This window comes from Chelon labrosus (assembly GCF_963514085.1).
Source record: "Chelon labrosus genome assembly, chromosome: 10".
Lineage (NCBI taxonomy): Eukaryota > Metazoa > Chordata > Actinopteri > Mugiliformes > Mugilidae > Chelon > Chelon labrosus.
The window spans coordinates 21,129,135-21,155,664 of NC_140360.1; the positions used below are offsets into that span (position 1 = coordinate 21,129,135).

General features: G+C 41.0%; 2 protein-coding genes across 3 annotated transcripts; both read right to left on the bottom strand.

Moving 5' to 3' along the window:
• Window positions 1-609: 609 nt before the first annotated feature.
• Window positions 610-4,924, bottom strand: rnf41 (ring finger protein 41). 2 transcript variants are annotated; one of them, XM_084554110.1, is made up of 7 exons: window positions 4,756-4,924; window positions 3,782-3,878; window positions 3,502-3,611; window positions 3,128-3,399; window positions 2,801-2,936; window positions 2,217-2,320; window positions 610-2,127 (listed from the first exon to the last, which is right to left on the bottom strand). In XM_084554110.1, exons 3-7 carry the CDS (start codon window positions 3,589-3,591, stop codon window positions 1,773-1,775), a joined length of 957 nt encoding a protein of 318 aa, XP_084410236.1. In that variant the 5' UTR covers window positions 3,592-3,611; window positions 3,782-3,878; window positions 4,756-4,924; the 3' UTR covers window positions 610-1,772. The 2 variants fall into 2 exon arrangements, with proteins under 2 accessions (XP_084410236.1, XP_084410235.1); XM_084554109.1 differs by having other exon boundaries at window positions 3,773-3,878.
• Window positions 4,925-12,180: 7,256 nt separating this feature from the next.
• On the bottom strand, window positions 12,181-25,560 carry ankrd52a (ankyrin repeat domain 52a). The gene is made up of 28 exons (XM_084552956.1): window positions 25,157-25,560; window positions 24,487-24,570; window positions 24,308-24,386; window positions 24,055-24,125; window positions 23,638-23,838; window positions 23,458-23,545; window positions 23,080-23,222; window positions 22,577-22,789; window positions 21,830-21,908; window positions 21,609-21,723; window positions 21,344-21,426; window positions 21,113-21,230; window positions 20,958-21,026; window positions 20,687-20,827; window positions 20,353-20,415; window positions 20,114-20,225; window positions 19,806-19,877; window positions 19,517-19,718; window positions 19,307-19,394; window positions 19,073-19,190; window positions 18,361-18,580; window positions 18,166-18,253; window positions 17,961-18,044; window positions 17,513-17,658; window positions 17,176-17,258; window positions 16,908-16,990; window positions 16,517-16,608; window positions 12,181-15,674 (listed from the first exon to the last, which is right to left on the bottom strand). Exons 1-28 carry the CDS (start codon window positions 25,181-25,183, stop codon window positions 15,403-15,405), a joined length of 3,234 nt encoding a protein of 1,077 aa, XP_084409082.1. The 5' UTR covers window positions 25,184-25,560; the 3' UTR covers window positions 12,181-15,402.
• Window positions 25,561-26,530: the final 970 nt, after the last annotated feature.

Genomic DNA, 26,530 nt, shown 5'->3' on the forward strand with positions numbered 1-26,530 from the left:
TTAAATGAATCTTGTAGACATACTTAGGTGATTTCTGTGTTTAAATACATTCTGAAGTGCATGTAACATATTAGAAAATAATCAGGGCTGCTATACACTGCACAGCAACCACATCACATAATGGCATGGTTAGACAATAATGGAGCCACAGTATTTGGTCAATCACATGATTTCACATTCCACTGACCACAATGGTGACGGATTAGGTTCCACAATGAGGATGAGGCTTGCAGGAGAGGATAACACACATGGAAAACATGTGGGTGTCTGGGCTAGACAGAGAAAAGGAGAATGAGTCAGGTCAGAGTAGTCAGACCTTTCTCTGTCTGAATTGTGCGGTTAAACTTTCCTCTTTGTCTGCATTAACCGGATCAACACCACTTCCCAGCCCACATTTCCCCAGTGCTCTGATTTCAGAAAAGCAGCAGTCATTTTCTCTTTATTGAAATCTTCACGATTATTATTCACCCAACGTGTCCTTAAGAAATGTAACTCCCCACAGATGTTTGACGACATCTTGCGGTTAAACAAGGAACTGCACGTCTTTTAGATACTAAGATGCTAAATATAAAATTGGGACATCCCAACGAAGAAAACATTAATTCAGGATGAAGTTTGATATTTTATTACCTTCTTGTCTGTACAACACGGTACATAACAGACACAAAACAAATGAAAACATTAACAAGGAAAATAGTAAAGGGCACAATCCACTTGTGTGGGCTACTATCCTGTCAGCTGAAGTCTTGTTTGTCTTACACCAGCAGTAAGAGACTAATGGTAAAAGCCTTAAGTGTGACTTTGCAAACATTTGTACAATCTCCAAGCCGTGTTTTAGTGGTATGTCAGTGAAAAGAAGTTTGCTCAATGTGAAGAATAAAAAGATCATTGTCTATTTTTCAATTATCAGAAAATTACTTATGGGTCACCTAGCATTTCAAGTGAACCATTAAGATTTGTCAAATAAAATTCATTATACATCGTTAAATCCCAAATGTTAAACTTCAAATTTAACACTTCAACTGGACCCAACATACAGACTATATATATATATGTACAACTGAGGCGACAAAAAAAAAAAAAAAACGCAAAATCATTTCTCCTTCCTGCAATAAACTTCAAAAGGCAGATTTCCATACATCTTCAACATCTTCAAGCATGTTTGTGTAAAAGGCAACACAATAAATAAAAACAAATGGCACAGAAGGCTTGAACAATCTAAACTGAGAAGCACAAAGTTTTGTGAAATATTCACAGGAAACTAAACACTAAAACAAGCAGGTGAAAAATCTTCAGAGTTGACATCCCTGCAGACGGTAACACAGGCTGACTAAATAGAACCAAGATAAACAGAGATCACAATCTAATTACAGTGAGGAGTATACCATTTATAATTCAATATAGTATTTGTATTTACAAGCATTTATACAACCGAGGACATTAAATGGGGGTTCAAGCTTATTACTACATTAGGACATGGAGCAGAACAATCAGATCATATAATGCACTAAATATAAACCTTGTAAACATCACATCTCACCTTTTATCTTAGATATCAGTCAGATTAAGTTTATATTTGCCAGGTTCATAAAGTATTTGTCCTTACTTTAAGGCATAGGTATCAAGCTTAGGAGTGAGCCTAAGATAATCTTTTAAATAAGCCAGATTTATTCAGAAGGCTTCGCTCTAAAGAGGAAGAACCTACTTATTACAGCAAACCCCCAAGCAAAATGTCCCCACTTGCTTCTGGATCAGCTCAGCAACCTGTACAGTTATAAGATCTCCTCCACTCCGTGCGCAAAGATCATAACCAGGCCGGGCTCCAGGATCATATCCTCCCCCATATGCTGATTCTCACAGGCCATCACTACCACTGCCTGCTTGCCAGGGATACGCTTGGCAACGTAGTTCTCATAGTAGCGCCTGTTCATCTGCCGTGTCTCGAGAGTGGCCAGTCCCTGTGGCCAGTTTCGCTCGTGGGCGTTCTCAATCAGGTCGTTCACAATTGAGAGAGGACAGCCGCTGTCGATGAGGGAGCGTTTGATGACTGCCTGGAGCACAGCGTCGGGAGTGGAGATCATGCCACCCCAGCGTGTTACTCTGGCGGGCTGCATGGAGTTCACCCACCTGAAGATAAGGGTAAAAATCACAAAAGAAATTAGGAACGAGGTGGTTTTTAGAATGCCGAGTGGGACAGAAGAAGAAACTTCACTTACTCCAAGATCTCATTGTACTCTATGCTTTCCTCAAGGTTTTGCAGGTTGGGGTTTGCACTGCGGATTGCTCTCATGTAGGCTTTTAGCAGCTGAATGTCCCGTTTCTGGAAAGTAGAAGCACTGTAGTCAGTGACAAATCGCACCATTTCTTTCAAAGCTAAATTGGAACTAGTCTGAGAGTGTATTACACCATGTATTCAGTAAGAAGCAATGTGATTGTGATGAAAAAGAAATACGCTGGTTTAGACAGACGTCTGTAAATGTGTCAGGACAAGAGTCAAGAATTAGTTTGTGGTCAGTTCAATTCATTGTTGTCTATATAGCACTGATGTATAGCATTAATAAAAAAAATGTTTGAAGTCACTTTACAGAACACAAAGCCTGAAACCTCTAGAGCAAGCACTAAGGCGATGATAGCAAGGTAAAACTCCCTTTTAACAGGAAGAAACCATGAGCAGAACCCAGCTCATATGGGGGGACCCATCTGCTTGAGGCTGGACGGTTAGAGACAAAAAAAGAGAAAGAAGGGAGGAGAGCAGGAAGAGGAACAAGACGGTACTAATGAACTAGCAGAGCGGTCTTACTTGTTCCCCCAACTGATGCTTATGTTCTGCCACAGTTTTCTCCAGCTCTGAAATCTTAGTCTGTTGTTGCTGGACGACACTCCGCAAGTGTTTAATACAATTATGGTTGGGCAGCTCATCTTTGGGCATTTCCAGCCTGCAAGAGTGGGAGAAACAGGACAACAAGGAAGAAAAAAGAAACGAATATTTATTTTTTACAGGTCATATGTTTATAATATTTTACAGCACAAACAATTTATGCAAATCACTCCCTTGCCTTGTGTTCTGTTTTTCTAGACTTGTCATCCGATTCTTGTGAGGTTGTGGTACTGCATGAAAGGCACTTACCCACATCCCTCCTCACAGTTGACGGGCCTTTTGGGGTTATGCTCACAGTCCTTGAGGTGTGACTGTAGCTGGTCCAACCGCAGCGTGGCCGTGCAGCCAAAGCCTGCATTGTCACAACTGATCTGAAGTTTGGATAGCATGTTGCGCATGATGCGGGGCACAGGCCGGAGGTGAGCTAGCGTCACGACTGTGCGGTCAACAGGACAAATCTGCTGCTGGGCGAACCACTGTGTTATGCATGCATTGCAGAAGGCATGTTCACAGTGCGGAGCCTGAGATGGAAACAAAAACACGCAACCCCAAAAAATGAGAAACTGGGGGGAAAAAAACACGGATACAATTACTGATGGCTGATCCTTTAACCAAGTACTTGCCTGCACGGGTTCTTCTAGCACTCCACTACATATTGGGCAAAGCAAGTCTTCATCCACCTCCCCTTGGAACCTCGTAACGTCGTACCCCATGGTACGTTACCCACAACCTCCTGAGCAACACACAGAGAAAAAAAGTTTCAAAGCACAAAGATTTGATAGTTACACTAACAAAACTATATAAAGGTGTTGTGCACTTTTTTCCACAGATTATCATATTACGGATGACTAAATCCTTTGCATGGCCCAAAATACAGAAATATTTTAAGCCTACCTCACTCACAAAAGGCTTTAAATTCTTCCATTCAGCTTGGTGTATTGCTGATGCGTCACATCTGGCACAAAAAAAAACTGTCTGTGGAAAGAGACACAAACGCAACCTGCAAAGGAAAAATAAAACAGTTACTAATAATATTCATCACAGTTTGTGACTACTGTGTTTTTAGATTGACCTCAGTAATGCAATGTAATCATATCACACACTTGAAATACATCAATGCTTATGTGGAGACACATTTAAATAGCCGGGAGCTTTAAACATGGCCTTATTTGACAAAATGTGCTCTTCACCAGAATAAAGAATAAAAAAGCAAAACAACGTTAGCTAGCACACACCTTCTGTCTTGTCATTAGACTACTGAAAGATATAAAGACATTATATGTCAAGAACTTGAGCCCACAGCCCAATTTAATACAAAAGCAATGCCCTTGATCCTAAGTTGTGTGTTTTCTAATGTTTATCCTAGAAATGTGAAATTGCATTTCTAACATCTAATGAGAAGATGCCTTTACCTCATCTGACTTGTGGCTGATCTAATTTCAGTGAAAAGAGCACACACCGGTCTGGAGGCGATTTACAGATCTTTTTTCTCCCATCGCTCTCAGCATGCAATAGATACAAGCTAGCTCAGCATCAATGCTAACGTTAGCATTTATAAAGTGCATGTTATTTCGCCGTTGACATGACACAAAATCGCTATGCAATGGGATTCACGATGAGTGGAACTGGTGCGATCGTGAATAAACATCCCACTGTCTGAGGTCGAATATCAGCATAGCTTGCTAGTCACGAATGATATGTAGCCAATGCCTGCTAACTAGCTATCCCTGTTAGCAACTACGATGCCGTTGGTTTCCTCTGGATATTAGCTATCGAGCTAACCAGACAGAGCTCAGTCTGGGCTAAATACACCGGGAAATAGCTGTTTACACTCAGTCACATCGGATGAAAATATTATTACCGACTGGTATACTTACTTGGGTATGTAGTACAAGTGACCCTTATAACGATTTCTATGTGATTTCGGACGTCCTACAGTAACTAGCAGCTTGCTAGCCACGTCCTGTGCTACATCCTACACTTTTGCGTCCTCAATACGCAGGCGTGTGGAGACGTCGTGACGTAATAGCCGACTCGGGTACAGCTTTTGATTGGTCCGTGAAAAATCTATCAGTCTATCTGAACTATTTCGAGCTAAATTGTGATTTAAAAAAATACTAAGATGTTTATAATTAATACCACTAAAATAACTTGACTGTTCATAGCAAAAAAAAAAAAATCATTGTCAAATGATTGAAATGTTGGAATATTTTTCCTAGTTATGTACCATTTCCTTATTTGTAGACCAAGGAATTTTTAAATATTTGTGTCATTGATTTCATCAGGTCTCTGTCTCTGGCATGAGACAGTTGCATCGCTCTGTCGGTGACAGGAGGTAAACGGGAAGAAAACAAACTGATGCCAGCATGCAGAGAGAAAAGGCACTCCATGTGGAGTGTGACGACAGAGTTTAACAGGAGGAACACAATGAAAACATGAGTAAACACTCGCTGCAGGTGTGACTGCATGTTCCACTACTGACAAATGCCACTGTTGGCCCACCAAGTCATCTTAATTACCTACGTGTCTGTGTTTAAGGTAAATTCCAGCTCCAGGCAGTGGTGGTGTTAGCAGTTTAAGTACGGCTGGTTACTTCAATATTTACCTACGTGTTCGCACTGTTCCGTCTTTATGCTGCTTCAGTATATAACGCAACAATTTTGACAGTCAATACTACTTTTAATTTGTGATCCTGCCGATTAAATCAGAAGTAAGGGTTGAGTAAATCACATTATTTACTTCAATCAACTTAATCATTTGAGACTAGATAAACACGTCAGTGCAAGACGAGGTTTCAGTTGTTATGACCACAGATACCATCTTAAGTTTTACTGTATTAAAGTTTCAGGCTATCTAGGTATACATGAAAAAAAATATGTGAATGTAACACCCGCAATGTCAATCATCAATCAAAAACAATTCAAGACTCAAGAAATATTTAGCAATAGCACTTTATTGAACACAAACAACCCTAAGCCACAATACTGAATGACAAGACCAATTGGCTGCAGCAAACATTTTATAAAATAGATTCAGGTTTAATGTCACTAAATTGTTTTTTTTTTTCTTTTAACGTCAGAAAGACAGATGCAGGTTTTTCCAAAACAGTGAATGATCTTTTACATATTTAACATTTCTGTAACAAATTATCATTCACATGTTCACACAAAGGAATAACAAGGCAAAGTGCTTTCAGGATTGCATTGTCGAAAAAACAAAACAGAAAAATGAATGGCTTGAGGTTTAGGTGAGACATTAGGTGACTGGGTGGGGTGGGGAGAGGGAGCTGGTCCTGACTTGGGAGTAGGCATGGGTGGGTGAGGGGCGTGAGTGGGTGGTTGCGGGGCCCTGGTCAGAAAACCTCAAACCTTTCACCTTGTCCTGTACCCCTTGTAGTCTAACTGAATGTAAAATGTCAGGGCAGTGTGGAGAGAGAGAGACGAGACGCCTGATGTAGCAGAATTTGGTTCAGAGTGGACAGATGGATTCAAAGGCATACGGCTCGAGGGGCTCAAACTCACCCTCGTACTGAATTACAAATCCACCCTACTATCTTCCATGTGACAACCTGTGATATTGTTGAAACGGCGTGGTGATCAATGGCTGACCCAGAATGAAGCTGTAAACGTTGAAATATTGTACACCATAGGGCTAGACAGGGAAGTATACGCATGAGGAAATAAATGTGGTGTTAAAAAATAAAGCCAATGCATGGTTATTTATCTAAAAGAAGATTCCTCTGACCATTCGCCACTGAATGTTAAAGGGGATAGACTATCATCATAATCTGCATCATAACATTGTCTGGCTTCACATTCCAGTGGTATTTTGTCGTATAAATGCTTCTCATAAATATTTTTTTTTTTCCAACGTCAAATAGACATATACACATACAGCACAACCAAGCACACTTTATGTATAACTACCATTGCTTAGGATAAATCTGTAATCCCGCACTGTGAATAGACTTTTTTTTCCTTTTTTTTTTTTTAAAGTCAGAACAGGTGGAGAGACAAACAATACTCAAGGCTGCAAAACAAGGAGGTAGGAGAAATGCTACTGAAAAAACAGCAAGTGATGCTAACATGATCGTTCACGTAAATAATCGTGTTATACGCCAGGCTCCTTGAACCATGGTAGCGGCAGCAGTTGCTATTCCAGTCGATGTTTGAGGAGCGGTTTGTAACAACTGTAACATTACATTTTCAGTTTTGCTTTGTAAAATAATGTTAAGTACTGTTTTGAAACTGCAGCTTTCCTGATAGCTCCTGATGCTGACTGGGGTAGCAGCTGCTGTGATTTACCAACTGAAGAAATCTTAGAGGCCAATCTGACCTTGCTTAAAAAAAAATAACATTAATAATTTGAACCGTGTCTTAACCCTATATTTCCAGATTTTCAAAATTGGCTAATTTCAACAGAGAAACTTCATTGGTCCTGTTGTCATCACAGGTCTCGAGACCACGCTGCTGGTGATGGCATTGACTCCTTTACACACAGTAGAATAGTATATTTGCAGATTTGTAAATGAGGTAATCAGCGTTAGGCTAAATAGGGAAACCCTGTCATTGAAACACATGCCCACTTCACTCACCAGCCAAGCAAAAAAAAAAAATAATAAAAAAAAAAACAGATTTCCTCAATCAGAGGGACAGGACTATGGAAAATTAACTCAGCTTTGGAATGTCGGGTGGACGAGCCAACTTTTTTTTTTCTTTTTGTGAAGGTGCACTGTGAAACTTTTTTTTGATTGTAACTCATCACATGCCCTGATTCTGAGTCCTTCCACTCATGATAAGGGCTCCTTTGTATTTCCCCAGATAAGCCACTCAAAATAAAAACAGGCAATCCCATTATCTATCATCTCTTTTTTTTCTTCTTTAAATTGGCAAAGAGTTAAGGCTGCCTCAGCAGCAGATCGATGCCTGCTTTAAGTCCAGTTGTGAGAGGATTGTTAATAGCTTGTGAGTTGCAATGAGGTGGCGACATCTACAGTGAAGCGGACTAAACATAAAAACATGAAAGGGACTACCCACTACTTAAAAAAGTCACAGAACATGCAGTATACATCCTTTCCTACAGTAGGCTATTCCTAATAGCACATTCAAGGGGGCTCCTAATGGGCAAATTCTCTGATATGGCTCTGCTTTAGAGTAATCACGCTTGGTGAGAAACTACTTCCATTGAGGGCTCACAGAAAAGAGCAAGTCGATAAGGTGCTCCATCAGAAGACTGCTGCCTTATTTCACCTGCACAAATACTTTGTGTCATTCAGTTCAACAGTAAACACTGGAAAGTGTTCTGAACGTTTGCTTTCCTTCGTGTAAATACATTTCCCCCCCCAAGACGCATCTTCTGCTGGTGAAAACAAACGGCACTTTCAAGGGGAATGTTTTTCTAAAACCACAATCACAGGACCTCCAAGTAACAAATTCTGAAAACACACAGGCTATACAGTAGATATAAATCTCATGAGTTTCTTATCTGTACAAGCTTTAGGCTACACGCTGAAAAGGGAGGGACACGTAAGAACCCTTAATGCTTAACATTGAAAACAAATATAAGGCATTTCATATTTCCTTTTATCCGCATACGTCACTGACAGCAGGTCTAAATATTTTTGAGAAAACATTTCATTCAACAAGGAAGAGAGGATGCATATACACATCTACACATGCAAATGAACGTGTCTACCGGCTATAAACCAGAAGTCCAAACTACAATACCATCAAAGTCCAACCAATAAAAGAAAATAGAAAAAAAAAAATGCAGCTACTCAAATCTATCAGTCAACTTGTGCACGGTCCTTTGTATGAGCAGGCAGCTTTTAAAGTAGGATATTGATCACAGTTTTAAGAATGGAATATCACACACTCCAATATCAAACGCCACCTCTCTGAACACAAACAAGAGGACTGCTTGAAATCCTTCATTTGCTACAGATGAGTGACTTTTGGTGTTAACAAGAAGGGCATATCAAATAATATATATATTTTTTCCCAACCGAGGAAGCAATGATAAACAAAAGGTTATTGCACTTTTATCTTTTGTCTATTTCTAACGAGGTCAGCTCGACAGAAGATGATTCATGCCTTAATGTCGTAGTAAGACAACAAATGTTACGTCACTTCTATAATATATGATCACACTGTTATTAACACTGCACACAGCTACTACTGCAACCCTACTTGTGGTCAATCTACCCTAAATAACACAAAACTATCTCCACAATCAATTTGCAACACAGTCACAACAAACAGTTTACCTAAATTTGATGTTGAATGCAGGTACCGCATCATTTCACAACTTGGTTTGCACTGTAAAGACACTCATCGTCAATAAACACCCAAGAGTTGAGAAGAACAATCAGAAGAAGCTCTGAAATTCCAGACAATGGTCTTTCTACAGTTTATGTGTTACTGACAATCAAGCCTCATGTTTTCTGCACTCGAGAGTTGGTTGTTTTTCCTCACATCTTTTGCCTAAATTTGGTCGACAGGCTCCTTTGCTTCTTATTGTTGCGAGCCAACTGAGCCCCGAGGTGCCTTCTTTGGATTTGTGCTTTCGTACTACTGATCCCCATCCATTCAATGTTTGATGTGCCCAAAATCGCATCCGTAATGTGCAATTTATTCTGCCACCCTAAGGGCGCACTCAGTCCCTGGAAATACACAGAAATCCAGACGGATGCAGAAGGAGATACTTAGGCTTTTTTTTGTTTTAACTCAGATCACACAGGATTGAAATAAGAATGCTCAGAGTGAGTATGGCCTATCTACTGTGGTCGTGTATGTTCAGTGTAATTTCCTTTTTCCCATTATAAGGCTTCTGGGAAATACAAATGGAAGACCGTACCTTTCGGTAGTAACAAATAAAAGGCACCATGCCACCACTGTGCTCGATATTACACAGGTCCTATTGGTGGGGGGAAATTAATAACCAAGTGTTCAAGCAGGGAAGGCGGTCAAACTGGCATTAGTCATAGAGTGAAATTGTATTGTTTTGACTTGCAGAGGTAAAGTTTTATAGCTACCTTCATTCCCCACCTTAAATTAGACTGTACTCTTCACTCTAAATGACGTGCACCAGATAACACTCATCTGAATGAAAAGAAGGTGGTGAAACATGGTCACTATGCCTTTCGGTTCTTTTTTTAAAAAAAAAAAAAAAAAAAAAGGGCTTGTGCATGTTTAGGTTTGACATGCATATGTTGAAAAGTCACACACACACACACACACACACACACACACACACACACTCACCACAAGAGCAAAATCTATACGACTGGCCTCAGGAAAAACAAGAAGAAATCACAGAGGATCAATGTCAGCATCGTCACACAAAAGATCACTGATGAGGTAAAACTGCAGGTCCAATAAAAAGTACAAGGTGCAGTTGGCTGCTCCCTTTGTAAGGTAGAAAACATGAGACATCTGCCGACACTAATCAAACATTTCCGCGTAGGCTGGTTTAAGCAGAATTACACTACCCACGACGAGATGGATCACAAGATTTTAACTCTTTGTTAGCATAGCTGTACAAGCATTTTTCATAAGAATCTACTTTTCTGTCTGAATCCTTTTTTTTTTTTAATTATTATTATTTGAGGTACACCACTTCCTTAATCCCCAGTGTCATTTGGCTCTGGATAACAGGGACGCCAGAGTTGATTGTTTACAAGTGAATTCTGAATTCATTCATTCACAGTGGAAAATATGGCGAAATCCCAACCTGTCCCGACAATCTCTGCACCATGGCAACCTTGAGCTATGTGCTACCTCAGATTATTAGTGTGCTTCTTGACACCCACAGATGTCTCTAAGAACAAAAATTAGCCAATTTGTTTAAGCAATCCAACCAAGTAGCATAACTCTACAGGTGATGCGACTTACTGCCAGGTGTCATTTACTTTTTCAGCTTTTAAGGCAAAAGGCTCAACAGTGGATCAGAGAGTTGAATTGATATTTGCTATTTACTTCAAGTAAGACATCAATTCTATACTGAATATTTGTTTTGGACATCAAAAACCTGTTCTTGTAGTTTTTTTTTGTTTTTTTTTCCTGGTAACACACACATTATAAACCGTCTTGTTAAACATACAACCTAGGGATTGCTTTGCCAATACCAAAGGGTCTAACTATAATTTTCAAAAATGTCCAATTATAAAACTGACTTCTAACGACAACAGAATACTTGTTTAAGTACTAACAACGCATGCAATTATTTATAGTTTTCTTTGACTAGTATAACTTGCTAAAAGACATGCTGCTCCAAACACAAAACTGTAATAATCCTGCCTACGTCTGAATATGTTACTGACCGAGTAAATATGATTCATGTCTAAAGGCAAATCAAGGTTTCTATGGCACTAAATGGGTGTAGCTTAGGTGCATTTTTGTCAAATATAGGCTATTTACGAGTATGTGTGATCATATCTACCGTAGACCTTATTGTCCCGCTCGTTTTTTACTGTACTGTAAGGCAATCTCAATGGAATGGATGAATGTGAATGTTAAATTCATCTGAACTCTTGTCCTCTGTTTACCTTGTAGGCTACACTCTACACAATTATATATGTATAGAGAAAGAAAGGTGATATTTCAGCAACAGCAGGCCTATACGCCAATAATGCAAAAAAACTGAAACTAAATATTAAAAATAATAACAAAAAAAAACAAACATATCCAGACCTTTGATGCAGGAAGACTACTACACATACTGTATAATATGTAGAGGATTATTTTACTACATGCTACCTGTATAATCGTATCTATGCAAGACAAATGAAGAGCAACAGTTTAAAGTCGGGAGAAAGCAAATTTGTCCTGCTCTAAACTGACCCTACATTCATTTCAGTCAGAAAATCATGGCTCAGATTTGATGGTCAGACTGTAAACTGCTTGAACATATGCATAAATCCACTGCTGCTTTACTAAGAGGTCTCCCCCCCCTCTCGACACGTTTTGGCAAACAGGCCATATTTGTGACCAAAGATTATGACATCTAACCCGCATTTAAATCTTCCATTGGCATTTATGCTATGATTTACTGAATTGGCCTAAATGGATGGCAGTGCAATATTTGTGCTGCACACTATTACACACACGCGCTATTGCTACAATTGGACCTTTCATTGCTTTCTGACTCCGATATATTGTATATGCTCCATTTGTATAATCGTTGCTATATCAAAATTGTGATCTAGCTCCATGCACAATCACTCAGCTATCACTGGTACACACAAATAAAAAAAGCATGTATAAGAATACTGTGATACAACAAAAGGATTCAGTTACAACCTGTGTAGTTGCAAGGGGCAATGGCTCCATTTACTGGTCATATACGGACATCACAAGAGAAAAAAAGAATCCCTGCCTGAACAGGCTGGCCTGACAGCACCTACAGATGGCAGAGAGTATGTAGAGAGTATTTTGAGGAGCCTGCCTGAGGTGTCTGTTGGATCACTGGACTAACTTTAAGTGACATAGGCCAGAGTCTGTAATGTTAACTATAGGCTGGGTAATGTAACCTTGTCACTTTGCTGGGCCGCCCGCCCAGACTCAGATAACACAAGCAAGTCAGTGGGCAGTGGACACTGTCCCAAAGTGCTTAGAGACACTTTTTTTCTTTTTAAATAATGCATTGTTAGAGTACAATTTTGTTGCAGCCTCTGCTCGTCTTTTGCAACCCTTCCTTCCTGTATTCAGCAGCAACACACATGCATGTAAACACAAGTACATACATTACATCTGCTCTATTTTGCACACTTAGAACCTGAATGTACTAAAGTGCGTGCTTGACTATCTAATTAAGTGCTGTGGGATTAGGGTTAAAAAGGAATTAAATTACTAGCATCCCATCAAAAACTAAAACTGTAGACATAATCATCCTGCGGAGATCTGATTGGATTAATAAATTCTGCTTGCTGCTTGAGCACAGATCCTGAGATTTCAAAAAAGTATGTACCTATCCCCAGATATAATATTGTATCAGTTCTCATGAAAACTATAAACTGATCAAGAGAACAAAGCCTGGGGTTCACCAATTAGTTCCATTTCATTTCAGTTGGAGGTCGAATGAAATGCCAACTACAAATCATTAACTAATAGAAATCATTGCTCTGAAATGGATTTTTCTTAGTAAATCAAGTTAAACACAATAATGCGAAAAGCCTTTTTTATCAGGGGTATTTAACAACACAGCCTAGTCTAGGTCCTCATCTCTCATCCAGTCAACTAATGTGTGCAATTGTGCCACTTCATTACCAGTGGATATGAAGCTATCGCGCCAATGAAAACAATCTGACTCAGTGTAATTAAGCCACCCGCAGATGGTTCGAAAAAAATACAACAACATAATATAGCATAGATATAACATCTAAAAGTCACAAACAGCTCTAGTGGTCCGATACAATCATCTTTAGTATGCTTAGTACCAGAAAACGGGATGAGGAGACAACAAAATGAACACTGAAAAGCACATATTTGGATTTCTGCTATTCCTGAAATCTAAACAACAGGTATTGGCCTAAGCAAAGATCCCTCTCGTTTTCCTCTTAGCCCTATTTGATTCTATTAGGGATATCGACTCCCTGGTCATTGATAATGCCGGGAACATTTTTTTCCCCCCACTAGATACTGTGGAGCAACCGTGGTTCAATGCTGTTGCTATCAAATGGTTGGAAACATAACCAGTCTCAGGGCTCGTCGTACTCTGCCATTAAGCAATCAAACTGAAATGATGTGTTACGGAAGGCATGGGTCAAAAGGCATTTCATGAGATGCCATAAAGGCAATCCAGTGCATTTGTGTTGACACTGACAGTAAAATGCCCGGCACACACAGAGCCATTCGTTTAGTCTTTAGGTATTTTTTTTTTCATGAAATAATAAGAATAATAATAATTAAAAAAAAGGAAACTAAAGAAAACTCAAACACATTCCAGGGAAACAAAAGCCCTTGTGACAGTGATTGTCTATTCAATAACGCAAAACAAAAAAAAGGCCAAAAGAAAAATATTGCTTGAAAACTGCCCAATAAAAATAGCAGACAATACTCTTTATCTGTTCAAACTGATCAGAGTTCACCACCGAGAAGTTGAGATATAAGCCATTAGATGCTTAAGACTAGTCCACCAGCTCTGAAACACTCCTCTAGTGAGAGCTTGTTAAAACCACAACGCTGATGGCCGGTTCGACAACAGAAACACAAAGAACAAAAAACATCATTAGTGCCTAAAAACCGGTCGCTCTCGTTCAATGGTCAGGCCATTTGAATTCTGAAATCGTTTCCAAAAAACACTGTTAAAGAGATGGGAAACAAATTGAAATGGCTTGTTCATTTATGTGCTCAGATATATGATGCTTTGATGAGGTGTTGTTGGCAGATATTACTAGTAAAGCCTTCATCTAGAAATACAAGGCCTCAGTCAGTCACTATCCTACAGTAGTTCTCTAGTCCTACAAAAAGAGAACATTAGGCCTACGGACCCTGGGTGAAGATGAAGCAGCTGCTAAACGAGTTGACGAGGTATATCAAGATCTATTGTCTTTCTCTATACAGTACAGTTCATTTCAAATAAATAATTTATAGCCATAGTAGTGTTGATCAACTTTGGTCATAACTTATATGCTTAGAAACATTCTAGCTTAACAAACACTTATTTAGCATCTTTAAAAAAATGACGTCAGCATTAAGAACAAGTCGATGTTACAATGCTGACCCGAACATGGCTCTCCTTTGGAAGGAGGCATGCTAATGCATTCAGCAGCGTTACCAAATTATCTTAAAATGCCAAACAATTCTAGACCGTACGTTTAAAGTACGCTATGGAATTAACATCTTTGTGACCCTTTTCCTAATTTCAGATTGTACTGTAGTACACAGGCATTGCACTCTTAAGCAAAATTTAGATTTTCCCTTGTGTGGTTCCTTCATAAAAATCTAGGCTAACGGACAATTAAAAACAAAAAAACCCAAAAACAAACAAAACGAAAAAAATTATCAAAAAAAAAAAAAAAAAGAAGAGAAAGAAACTCTTTGATCATTCTTTTGGGAAGGCCGTATGTTCCTCTACAAGGTCACCACAACTTATTAAACATGATATGACTGATACTGAATGATATGAAGAGAACAGTAGAGGATACAGACATTTCCATGCTCTTAGATGTTGGTTATATAATTATGTCAACATGGTTTTAAAGGGTTAAATGATTTAGAGATGGCCAGATTGCTAGTGTTTGTTTTGAATGCCACATTTCATCGGAGTGACCTTGTAGAGCAATCCGCCTCTACGTATTAAGCACTACTGGGAGATGGAGGAATGGGATCTAATTGCATATTAGGTTTGACTGCACCTCAAGAGAAGACCAAACACTCACGCACACACAGACGCACAAACACATACATACACAGAAAACAGACATGTGGGTGGGTGCTCTCCTGGTCCTCTGGGCCATGTTAAAGGGAGTCGCCCCCTGGTGGTGATGATGGTGATAGCAGCTGACTGAGGGGGGGCATGTGACCTCACTCAGACAGACACCCATCCAGGCCAACCGGTGCACCGTGACGGTCTTTGACGTAGCCGTTGTGGAGGCCGTTGCTGGGCAGCGGGGCGCAGGCGGCGGTGATGCCGCAGTGCTTCAGCAAGTTGAGACCCGGGGAGGGGGAGACTGTGGGAGAGGAGCAGGAGCAGGAGGAAGGGTCCCGCGGGGGGAAAGGCTTCATGGTAGAGAGGATCAGAGCCAGGCAGTCAGCCACATCCTTGTTGGGAGCACAGGCCAGAGCTGGGGTGTGGCCTGGTCAATGAAAGTACAATCATGAATCACATGTGAGTAACATTTTAAAGCTGCTCTAATCAATACTTGGCAATAATAATAGTAATGCTGGTTTGGTTTTACGACCCAAAACATCACTGCTGTTGGTCTCTCTCAGAGTTATTATGACTATCATTTATCAGCATGATTGTGCATGCTCTGCAACAAACTTAGTACAAAGTCTGTTACTGGCTTTCCAGCTACTACTACTACCAAGTTCGGTTTGCTTAATTAACTACGTCAGTTTGTTCAAATGCTCCCTGCCCCAAGTTGATAAGATAATACACTCACTTGCCAGTTTATTAGGTACATTAGTGAAAGCAAATATAACAGCCCTGCACTAAATCTCATCTTCATGAAGGTTATGTCTTTCAGCATGGTTTAAAATAACTGATGCTGTGGTTTGTAGTACTATTGAGTTTTTTTGACACCCCGTTTTGTCACAGCTAGGCTACATAACAGAAACACTTTTGTGTTTTATTCAATGGTGTTTTACAGTACCACAAACTAGATCCTTCAAAATTATCACCACATTTCTGACACAAAGATTTCAAGATCAACTGAACATTATAACAGCCAAGAAGGGGGATTTAGTACAAGACCGTTGTATTAGAAGGCATGCATTTCACTAGTGTACCTAATGAACTGGCCTGTATGTCAATTGCATTTACAGCTTGCTCAAAGTCCTTAAGTGGGAAAAAATAAATGATAGTAGGTTTTAGCAATCATTCCATGAACAGAAAAGAACATCCATAACTTAAGTCACATTCATTTAACATGATTTAGATAACTAGATAACTAGATAGGATCAACTGAATCCTCACCTTCCTCATCCACAGCCAGCACGGTGGCTCCTCTACTCAGCAGTGCCTGCACCACCGTAGCCAGACCATTACGTGCTGCAAGATGGAGGGGCCTAGGGGACAGTAAGACAGAGTTTCACCAACAGCTAACAATGTCCAGATATAAAACAACAAGGCATTTTAACCGCTGAAATTTCTAGGACAGGTATAACTAACAGAAAATGTTGAATTTGTCCCAAATTAAGTGAAAGTCTGAACAATTACCAGAAAAGACTGGAAATATTCACACTGCATTAAAATTAGGACAAATATAGCCGAGGCGGTATTTCAAGCCTGTTGCCCTATAAAACTCACACTTAATTCTAAGTCACAGTTACCAGACAGATTTACTTAGTTTGATAGGAGTTCTCACATTTGCAGAGCACTGTTGGTAGCATTAATGAGAGTGGGACTGTGGATCTCGCCCAGAATCAGCAGGGCGCACATCTCATGGGCCTTAGGAACAAAACAGTCAGAAATGCACAGGTCAGAATCAAGCACTGAGCAAGAAAATATTTTTTAACTCACTCTACACAGGTGCCATTTTTGGTTAAACAACGAACAAACGAACAAACTGTTCTTTCCTATTAGCATTGTACTAGAGTTTTGACTTTAGGATGTTGTAAATAACCCATGTGTACCTTGCTACAGGCCAAGTGCAGGGCAGTGTTCCTATTCTCATCCAGCAGTGTCAGGTCGGCCTTGGCCCGGTGAAGGAGGATGGCTGGAGAACAAAAAGACATTAATTACATGTGACAAAAGATCACTGACCAGTCTGACCATTACAGTCACACAACAAACACAAGAGTGTGACAAACAACTACATGTTAAACTAGAGCAACTGTTCATTTTCTGTTTCAGTTCAAATTTCTTTCTAGTTTTTTTATTTGTTTTTATTAGTTTTTTGTTAAGTTATGAAATTGTTAAGAGAACAACTAGTCTACAAGATTTCCACGAGTTTAACTGGTGTAAACCTACCCACGGTGCCGCTGTGTCCCTTGTCAGCAGCTACCATCAGAGCAGAGCGTCCACTTTTGTCCACTGCATTGATCTCTGTCCCATGGCGAAGCACCAGCTGAAGTCCCGCGACATCCTCAGCAAATGCAGCAGCATGCAGCGGGGTCCTTCAGGCACAGACAGAGACAGTTCAACTGATTGCTGTATCAACTCGTAGCGTTAAGCAAGTGTGTTGTTCTGTCCAAACAGAACGTCCTCACACACATATCTGACATCCAACAGCGGTGTCTGTGTCACCCAATTACTGTAATCGCCGTAAACTGCAGAGTCAACATTCACATCCACTTCGTCCATCTCTTTCCAATCTATACCTCCCTGTCTCTTTAGGATCTTAATGTGACAGTCTGTCTTTCTGAATCAAAGTCATTCCTTTATGATCTAATAATGATCTTTTGTTCTGCAGACACACCTTCCTTTGGCATCTCTGGTGTTAATCATGTGGACCCCAGCAGATTCCAGCAACCTCTCTGCAGCACCGCTGTGGCCATTCATCCTACAAGCAAAACAACAGAGTTAATGAAATTATGATTTCATCTAGACTTAATGAGTTTAAATGTCAGGAAAAGTAATAGTTTTGACAACAGAAGACAAGTGTATGCTAAGTTAATACTCACAGAGCACAGTGCAGGGGGGTGAAAGGGTTTCCCTCTTCATGGATAAATGTTTTGAATTCAAGTAAAACCTCCAAACAGTCTTCATGCCCTGAAAACAAACATGGCTTAGCTTTACAGACGACAGATGTTACAGTGATTAATTGCGACATTTACGCTGTTGAAATAGCCATTTCCAGTTGATCAAACTAAGCAAACCTTTGTAAGCAGCCCAGTGTAATGGGGTGTATTGTTTGTTGTCCAGCAATTTATCTTGCGGGTCTGTTGCCATGGCGGCCTGCACCAGACTGGCCAGGATCTCGGTGTGGCCTCTGGATGCAGCGTAGTGCAGCGGCGTCCTACCCTGGATGTCCCGACATAATGCAGAAGCTTTGTGCTCCAGCAGGGTTGTCACACAGTCATCATGGCCCAACACCGTCTGTGCAAAGACCAGCAAGAGGTTAAGGCAATGTCAACTAACTTTAACATATCCAGATGTTGTAGTTTGAAATCTGTTAAAGCCTATGACTTTAGAAACTCTCACTCTGACCCTTAAAATAGCAATTTCAAACATGTAAGTCCTGGTTAATAGGACAAAACCTGTAGTTACTGGTGGCTGCGGCAAACGTGGTTAACCATGTGGTCTTCACCTTACAGCTCTCTGTGGCTGGTCCTTTTTGTTCCGATATTTCAGTCAACAGTCAAAAACAATTACAATCGACAGTCGTCTTATTTTGTAGACGCATTTTTGATGAACAAACAAAGTACGTGCTGTATTTGGAAGTGAGACTGAAGATGAAATATTTAGGTTGTCTACTGCAGGTGTGAACTTTTGTATCGCAAACTTTATTCCTAACATTCAACCTTGCAAGTGATTCAGGTTTTGTGGTACTGCTAAAGAATGTAGCCACATGCAGAGTTTCTGGCCTACCCCTCTGTGCAAAGCTGTGCTGCCCCTCTTGTCCTTGGCATCTGGCAAGGCCCCCTTCTCCAGCAGGTAGTGGACACCGTCGGTGTGACCGCCCAGAACAGCGAGCATCAGAGGAGTCCTGAAGTAACAACAAAGAAGCGTTTTTAAGTCAAATTAGCTTTAGGCATTAAACTGTCTGAATGGAGAACGAAGACCTTCAAGCCATCCTTGAAAAAAGAAAGAAAAAAAACTCACTGGCCAAATTTGTCTGCCACGTTGGTAAGATCCCCTTCCTCCCCATAATCAATCATCATGCGCAGGCAGTCAGAGTGACCATTGGCAGCTGGTAAGAAACAAAGTACAAAAAAAGTCAATTACAAATAAATATACATATGCTCTATGACATGAAATTGACTCAATGTTGTGTGGTAACAACCAGAAATCTTAAAGCAGAGAGCAGTATACCTGCAACATGAATCGGGGTCCACATGAGACGGTTGTCATTGAGGAGACAGGAGGCCCCCTGAGCCAAGAGCACCTCCACACAACGGACATAGCCTTTCTGGGCAGCCAGGTAGAGTACAGAACGGCCTGCAGCGTCCTGCATGTCCACATAGGCTGCAGTCTCTGTGAGCACACGCAGCGCCTGCCAGTGGCCCTTATCAGCCTGAAGGGAAATAGGGAGGGAGTGACAACTCTGCATTTAGTTAAGAGGTGGATTACAAACAGAAGTAAACCTGCGGGCAACACTTACAGCAAGATGTAGTGGACTGACTGGAATACTGCTCTCTATGTCTCCTAGTGCATTGAAGGACATCTCCAGGAGCTAAAAGCAAAGTACAACGGTCAATGTAGATTCATATAGATAAGAAGTAAGTACACTCTAACATAATTATACCAAATAAAACAGCCGAACAATTTTCACACACAACTTGCAAACAATCCCATTAACTAATCCTACAACTGAACATGTGATATATACACATATATACACACACACACACACACACACACAAATAATGAGAGACTGATGCATGTGTGACGTCATATTAAACAGCTCACCAGCTCCAGGTTCTGTTTGTTGCCATGGTAAGCTGCATAGTGAACAGCACTGTAACCCTTTGAGTTGACCATCGACGGATCTGCCCCATTGTCCAAAAGATGCTCCAAGCAGCTGTTATGAAACAAAAAACATTTCATTCTGTTATGTAATAGGTGTTAAGCTGAATATTTTAGTCAAGTTGTTGAATTTTAAGCCTCGGTCGTCGTCAGGTAAAGGAAAAACAAGACAGAAAACTCACAAGTATGACTCCTTCGCCTCATCCTCATCATTCTGATGGTTTCCAGAAAAATGACGATCAACTCTGAAAAGAACAAGAGATGCTCCAATTCAGAAAACTTTTCCTGCTTAAACTGAATTATAAATTATATGAAACCCCAAAACCTGGACAGAAAGAAAATTGATTGAGATGATTTCAAATGAATTTTAATCCCTCGCCATTTATCAGATATTACAAGTGTTCAGTGTTCTGAAAAAACAGCCAACATTTTACCAGATTTGGACAGAAATTATTGGCTTGTGTCAATTCTGCTGTTTCAGAGAGAACACAGAAGGAGAGGAAAGCATGTTTGAACCTGCTGAAGGCTTGGGATGCGGCAGAGTAGTGCAGGGGAGTACAGCCTGTCTGGTCAGGCTCGTTGACCTCAGCGCCAGCGCTCACCAGGGTCACAGTGCACTGGTACCTCCCATTAGCAGCCGCATAGTGCAACGGAGTCCTGTAGGGAGGGGGAAAGAAAAGACATGGTCAGTTTGGTTTCTTAATGTATTAGAGATCCAGGAAATGACATCAAATCGCTGTTAAAACACTGCAAAAGAGATATCTATCCAAGATGACAGGGCGCTCACCTTCCCATTATGTCCCTCTTATTCAAGTCGGTACCACTACTTAAGAGCAAGTTCAGACATTCAACGTTTCTGTAGAACGAGAACATGAGAATGAATTAATTGTGCAACAGACAATATTTTAATATTTTAGAGCTAAATCAGATTCTGTAGCTCACCCTCCAGAGGCAGCAGCGTGTAGACAGGTCCTCCCAAAGTTGTCAGGGGTGTTTATGTCAAACCCAGCCGATAGAACGTGCTCTTTACTCATAGATGAAACTATACTGTACAGCTGACCTGCAGAGGAATGAAGAAACAGATGGAGGTAAGAGCCAAGTCAAAAGTGTGCATAAACACACGAGACACAGACAGTTAAGAAAAATCAGAGAGTATGGATTCAGGGAACAAACCTGAGGAGAGTAACTTGCGACAACAGTCTGAAAACCCGTACAGCACAGCTAAGTGCAAGGGGAACATTCCATGGATCCCACGTCTGAAAAGGCAAAAACAAACAACGCAAGAGCCAAACATTAAAAACCGACTCCACCTCAAGTGTATTACAGTAAGGGGCAAAATGCATTACAGCATCTTTATACTGTGAGGCTGTGTTTACGACGTAATACCATAATTATATTATTATAAGATCAACAATACCACTTAAAGCTTTTTTGGTACCTGGCCGTGTCTGCTCCGTTGGTCATAAGAGTGCTGATCAGCAGTTCATGGCCGTACTTAGCAGCAACGTGGAGGGGAGTATTGCCATACTTATCCACGCAATCAATTTCCCCACCTGATGGAAAGTAAGGAAGTGAATCAAAGACACATTTGGAGGAGGAGAAAAAAAAAATGCACCAACATAGTCTAACAGCTCAGTGATTCAGCACAGTCATCGTTACCATTTTGGATGAGGATCTGAGAGCGTGTGAAGCGTCCGTGAATGGCTGCCATGTGCAGGGGGCTCTTCCCTTCTTTGCTCTGTAGATGGTAAATAGAATATAAAATCATTTAGTTGCATCTTAAACATAGATCACTCCTACAGAATCACAACTGAGACTGAGATTTAAAATCAAAAGGTTACGATTTGCAGGTTTCTACATTTTTTATGCAGCGTTTGAAATAAACAAGTCAGAAGAGACAGGTCTGGCTTTCAGCTGACCCCATTTTCACTAAAAAGGCAGACTTTTACCTCTCAAATTGTGACCCATGTTTCTTCCTTTTTTTATTTTAAGGCTATAAATGGAGGATTGACCAATAGCATAAGAATCCTTAGGTTTATTAGGAATTTCTCTTTCTTGTAGATTCGTTGTCACACGCAACAATGCTGTCACTCCTGACAGCTAAATGCATGTGCAAAATAAATTTTACACCTCTGCATATTTACACTTTGAAAAAGTGTTTCTATAGGCAAGAATAGACGTGCATAGTCTTTGTTGATTTAAAGACTTAGAGGCACATCTACAACCTCAACACACAATTATTCAAGAACCATGTCTAAATGACATTTGTCTTCCTTACAGCCTAATTAAACAAAAATTAAGCCGTACTTTTAGGAATACTGAAATGTAATGTAAACGCTTATCACCAAATTGTTTTGAATTAAAACTGGTACAAAACAACATAAAAAATGTAAGCTCATTTCATACCTGCTGGTTGACATCTGCCCCATTGTTGACCAGCAACTCCAGACAGAGGGCACCGTTGGTAGAGACGGCAGCCAGGTGCAGAGGGGTGTAGCCACACTTGTTGGGCTGGTTAACATTAGCTCCATGGTTCACCAGCTCTGTCGCCACAGCCTCCTGCCCCATGTAGCAAGCCACATGGAGCGCAGTGTTTCCAAAGCCATTGGGCTCATCAATCTGACAGTAAAACACAAACATGACAAGATCAGACTCTTCCTACAGCATGGGAGGATTCCTGGAAGTGTCTTTTGAGAAGATTTTGATAAGACTCTATTGATCCCCAAAGGGAAATGTAGGTGTTACAGTGTCAGGGCAAGACAGTGTGAAAATACAAGTTAGATAAAAAAACAGAATAGATGAAAGACTGTTGGCTATACACTGTGACCTTTAATAAAACAGACAACAGGGGTTAATTGGGCTACTCTAAAAATGGACATTGTAAAAAAAAAGAATGTATAACCACTAACCTCTGTCCCCATCCTCAGCAGGTACTTTACAATTTCAATGTGACCACTTGCAGCAGCAGCATGAAGAGGCGTGTAGCCCTGCTTATCCTTGCAGCTCTTGTCTGCACTGCGGGACACCAGCAACTTCACAATGTCCACATGTCCTGAGGGGAAGACAAAAATACAAAAAAACGTTTACTTCAGCCCGAGTTCAGCTAAGTTCAACTGATTCAAGGCAAAAACTACAAACAGAGAAATTTAAACAATTTGAGTAAGGCATGGTTTACTCCGGAGGCAAGGCTGACTCATCTGTGTAAACCTTGCCATGAACAGCAGCAGCTTACAAAGCTTTCTGAATACTTGTGGTGTGCACCACTGGCGAAAATGAAACTTGCTCACCCAAGTAAGCAGCACAATGGATAGGCTGTCTCTCCTTCTTATCGATGGCACTCAGGTTGGCCCCTTTGTTCAGCAGCAGCTTCACCATCTGTAAGACAATTTGGTAAATGTATATTGTAGAGGAACGGTGTTGTTATTTAAGAAGGTTTTAAAAGTGGAACTGAACCACTCAAGTCTCACCTCCTGGAACCCACTCTGAGCTGCATGGTGCAGGGCAGTCCTGCCAGTTCGATCTGCCATGTTCAGGTTGCTCAGCTGGGTTAGCAGGGCCTCTGCACAGCGTGTGGCACGGTTGGCAGCAGCCACATGCAGAGGCGTCTGCCAGAACTTGTCTCGTGCATTTGCCTCAGCTCCACGCCTCAGCAGCAGACCCACTGCCCTCTGGGGAGAAGGAAGCAATCATCAGGGCTTAAAGCATATATCATATCAGCAGCTGGCTGCATTTCCTTCCATCAGTGCAATATTCTGGTGCGTAATTTAAAATGAGGACTATAATCACTGTGAGTGAACGCGTAATGGAATTAGAAGATGAAGTCGTCTGAATTAGAAATAATTAGCCTCTATCAAATGGAAAAAGGAGATGAGTTTATTGCTTACTTCATTCCTGGAAGCAGCAGCCCTGTGCAATGGGGTCAACCATATATGGTCTTTAGCATTTACACTGGCACCTGGAAGACAGAAGCACATCAGTTATTCTAAAGGGGTCATGAGGATGCTGCAGATGAAAAGCGCAATACAGCTGCACAGTGCACCAAGAAGCATGTCTGTTTTTGATGATGGCAGTGTGTCGGTGTGCAGTATATGTCCCCAACAGAGATACAGGTATCAGGAATGTATGAAGCTCACCCACCTGATTCAATGAGGAGGTCCATTATATGGACATCACCCACACAGGCAGCAGCATGAAGCGGCGAACGGCGCTCTTGGTCCTGTCAAACAGACATGATCAACCAAGGGGAAAATTACCTTTAACCCTTTAAATGGTCTCAACCCGATTTACATTGTGACTAATTTCCAGCGCAAACATACCAGTGCATTGACATCTTCGTTTTTGTGCAATAATAGTTGAACTTCTTCAGCATTACGATTGAAGATGGCCTGGACCAGAGGAGGCTGCAACACAGAAACACCGGTTAAATCTCTGCTAATGCAGACAATTACGTTGAACACGGACCAACGATCGGTATACGTCTATCACACGCAGACGGTTTATTTGAGCAGGTGAAATCCTCGTTACTGCAATTAACAATTCAGTGAGATAGGTAATTATACTATCATAATATTAAATGTTGCATTTAATACGTTTACAGTCAGTAACTAGAAGTGATTCTTGCTATCACCCAGTAGATACACCGAGCATTGGCTGAGGCCTACAGGCCCGCTCCTCTCTACTTACGTCAGCTAGCCAAACGGCTTCTGCTAGCTAATTCTGCTACTGAGCTGGCCCTGACCCAGAGCAGGGCCTAGACCCGAGCACCAGCAACGCACACACCAACATATAAATGCCCAGCATCGCTAATAACGAGGAATTGTGTTATAATTATGCGGATACTCAGTTAAATAGCCATGCACCACCAATAAGCTGAGAATGAAAACAAGCCGTTCGGCGAAGACGTAGTATGTTGCGCACAAGCTCAAGTCCTTCCCAGCAAATAGACTGCGCCACGGCACAAACACGGAGCGCTTTCTTTCGGCGTACCTGGTCTGCAATGTTGAGTACTCCCATCTCCCAAACTCAGCCAGGACGGAGCTCCTTCATGAGGATAAAACTTCGAGGTATATTGCGGTGCGCTACTGTGTCCACTTCTCAGACTACACCCATAGCTGACTGCAAACAGAAATGCGGTCTTGATCTGTCACTGTTGTTGTCTGTATCCAGTGTCTGGTCTGACGATACTGGCTACGACTGTGCTGGTCCGCCTACAGGCGTGGCGGTCTGTCTTCTCCTCCTCGGGCGCAATGGCGACATCGTGTGGCAGAAAGCGGCACAACCTCCTTTATTTACCCTGTTGGTGAAAACCATAGACATACATAGACGCCTCATTGAGCGCTAGACCGTACGTCAACGTCGCCGCTCATTTACACTTTCACACACGAACGTATATATTCAGGAAACCAAAAACAATGCTTGTAACATGAACTACTCAGAATGTTACAGGCGTTGTTTTTGGTTCATATCGGTTTCCTGAATATATCCGTTCGTGTGTGAATGTGTAAATGAGAGGCATTAACTTATAGCACTTTGTAGAAAATGCTTAATAAAGTTCACGCCATTGACTGGTACAGGTTCCAATATGGCGGCGACGTTGACGTACGGTCTAGCGCTCAATGAGGCGTCTATGTCGGTCTAGGATACTGATCTGCATATTAATCTGCTCACATTGCACAGTAGACACCAACCTTTGAAATATGACCGAATTTTAATTCAGTTCTGTTTACATGAGCTGTTGACAATTAAATAGATGCTTTTGAAATCAGGCAGAATTAGTGCTAAAACATCAAGTTTGAATGTCAATAATCCCACACTGTCAGTAGAAACAATGAATGGCATTTTTATACGTGGAAATGAAAATAACTCAAATGAAAGTGTATTGAATAAAATAAATCAAATTAATTTATTAAGTAAACACTAATTACAGTTAAACAGCTGTCTGGTCCTATTTATGGGCGGGGCCTATGCCACGGGGGCGGGGTCTATGGCGTATGGGCGGGGTATGTGATGTGTGGGCGGGGCATTATTCCAACTTCAAAGGAAACTTCAAAGCCAACAGAACCTTTGATGTCAGAACTGTGATCTCAAAACTTTATATAGACCAGTTATCACCACTTACTCATATCTACTTGACAATTGCAAGTTATAGGCTCGTATCTAGATATCTGTATTGATTCCACACAGTTATCGACAGTGAAGGAAGACCTACAAATCCACATTCTACACAGACAACTACAAACACCAGTTCAAGACTGTCTATTCAGACAAATCCACACGATCATCAACACATATTTACTGCTACATTTCCATCAGTTTGTTTGTTTGCTAGTCCAATGGCCTATACCAACAACCGAGCACCCA

Excerpts from the sequence above, each read along its gene's own strand:
- rnf41 (XM_084554110.1), bottom strand. The coding sequence starts at position 3,591 with ATGGGGTACGACGTTACGAGGTTCCAAGGGGAGGTGGATGAAGACTTG. Across the intron at positions 2,937-3,127 it reads AACTGTGAGGAGGGATGTGG|GCTGGAAATGCCCAAAGATG; the intron begins GTAAGTGCCTTT and ends CCACTCTTGCAG. Across the intron at positions 2,128-2,216 it reads GAGTACAATGAGATCTTGGA|GTGGGTGAACTCCATGCAGC; the intron begins GTAAGTGAAGTT and ends CCTTATCTTCAG.
- ankrd52a (XM_084552956.1), bottom strand. The coding sequence starts at position 25,183 with ATGGGAGTACTCAACATTGCAGACCAG. Across the intron at positions 20,828-20,957 it reads AAGAGGGACATAATGGGAAG|GACTCCGTTGCACTATGCGG; the intron begins GTGAGCGCCCTG and ends CCCTCCCTACAG. Across the intron at positions 16,991-17,175 it reads TGCACTTGGCCTGTAGCAAG|GCCCATGAGATGTGCGCCCT; the intron begins GTACACATGGGT and ends TTTGTTCCTAAG.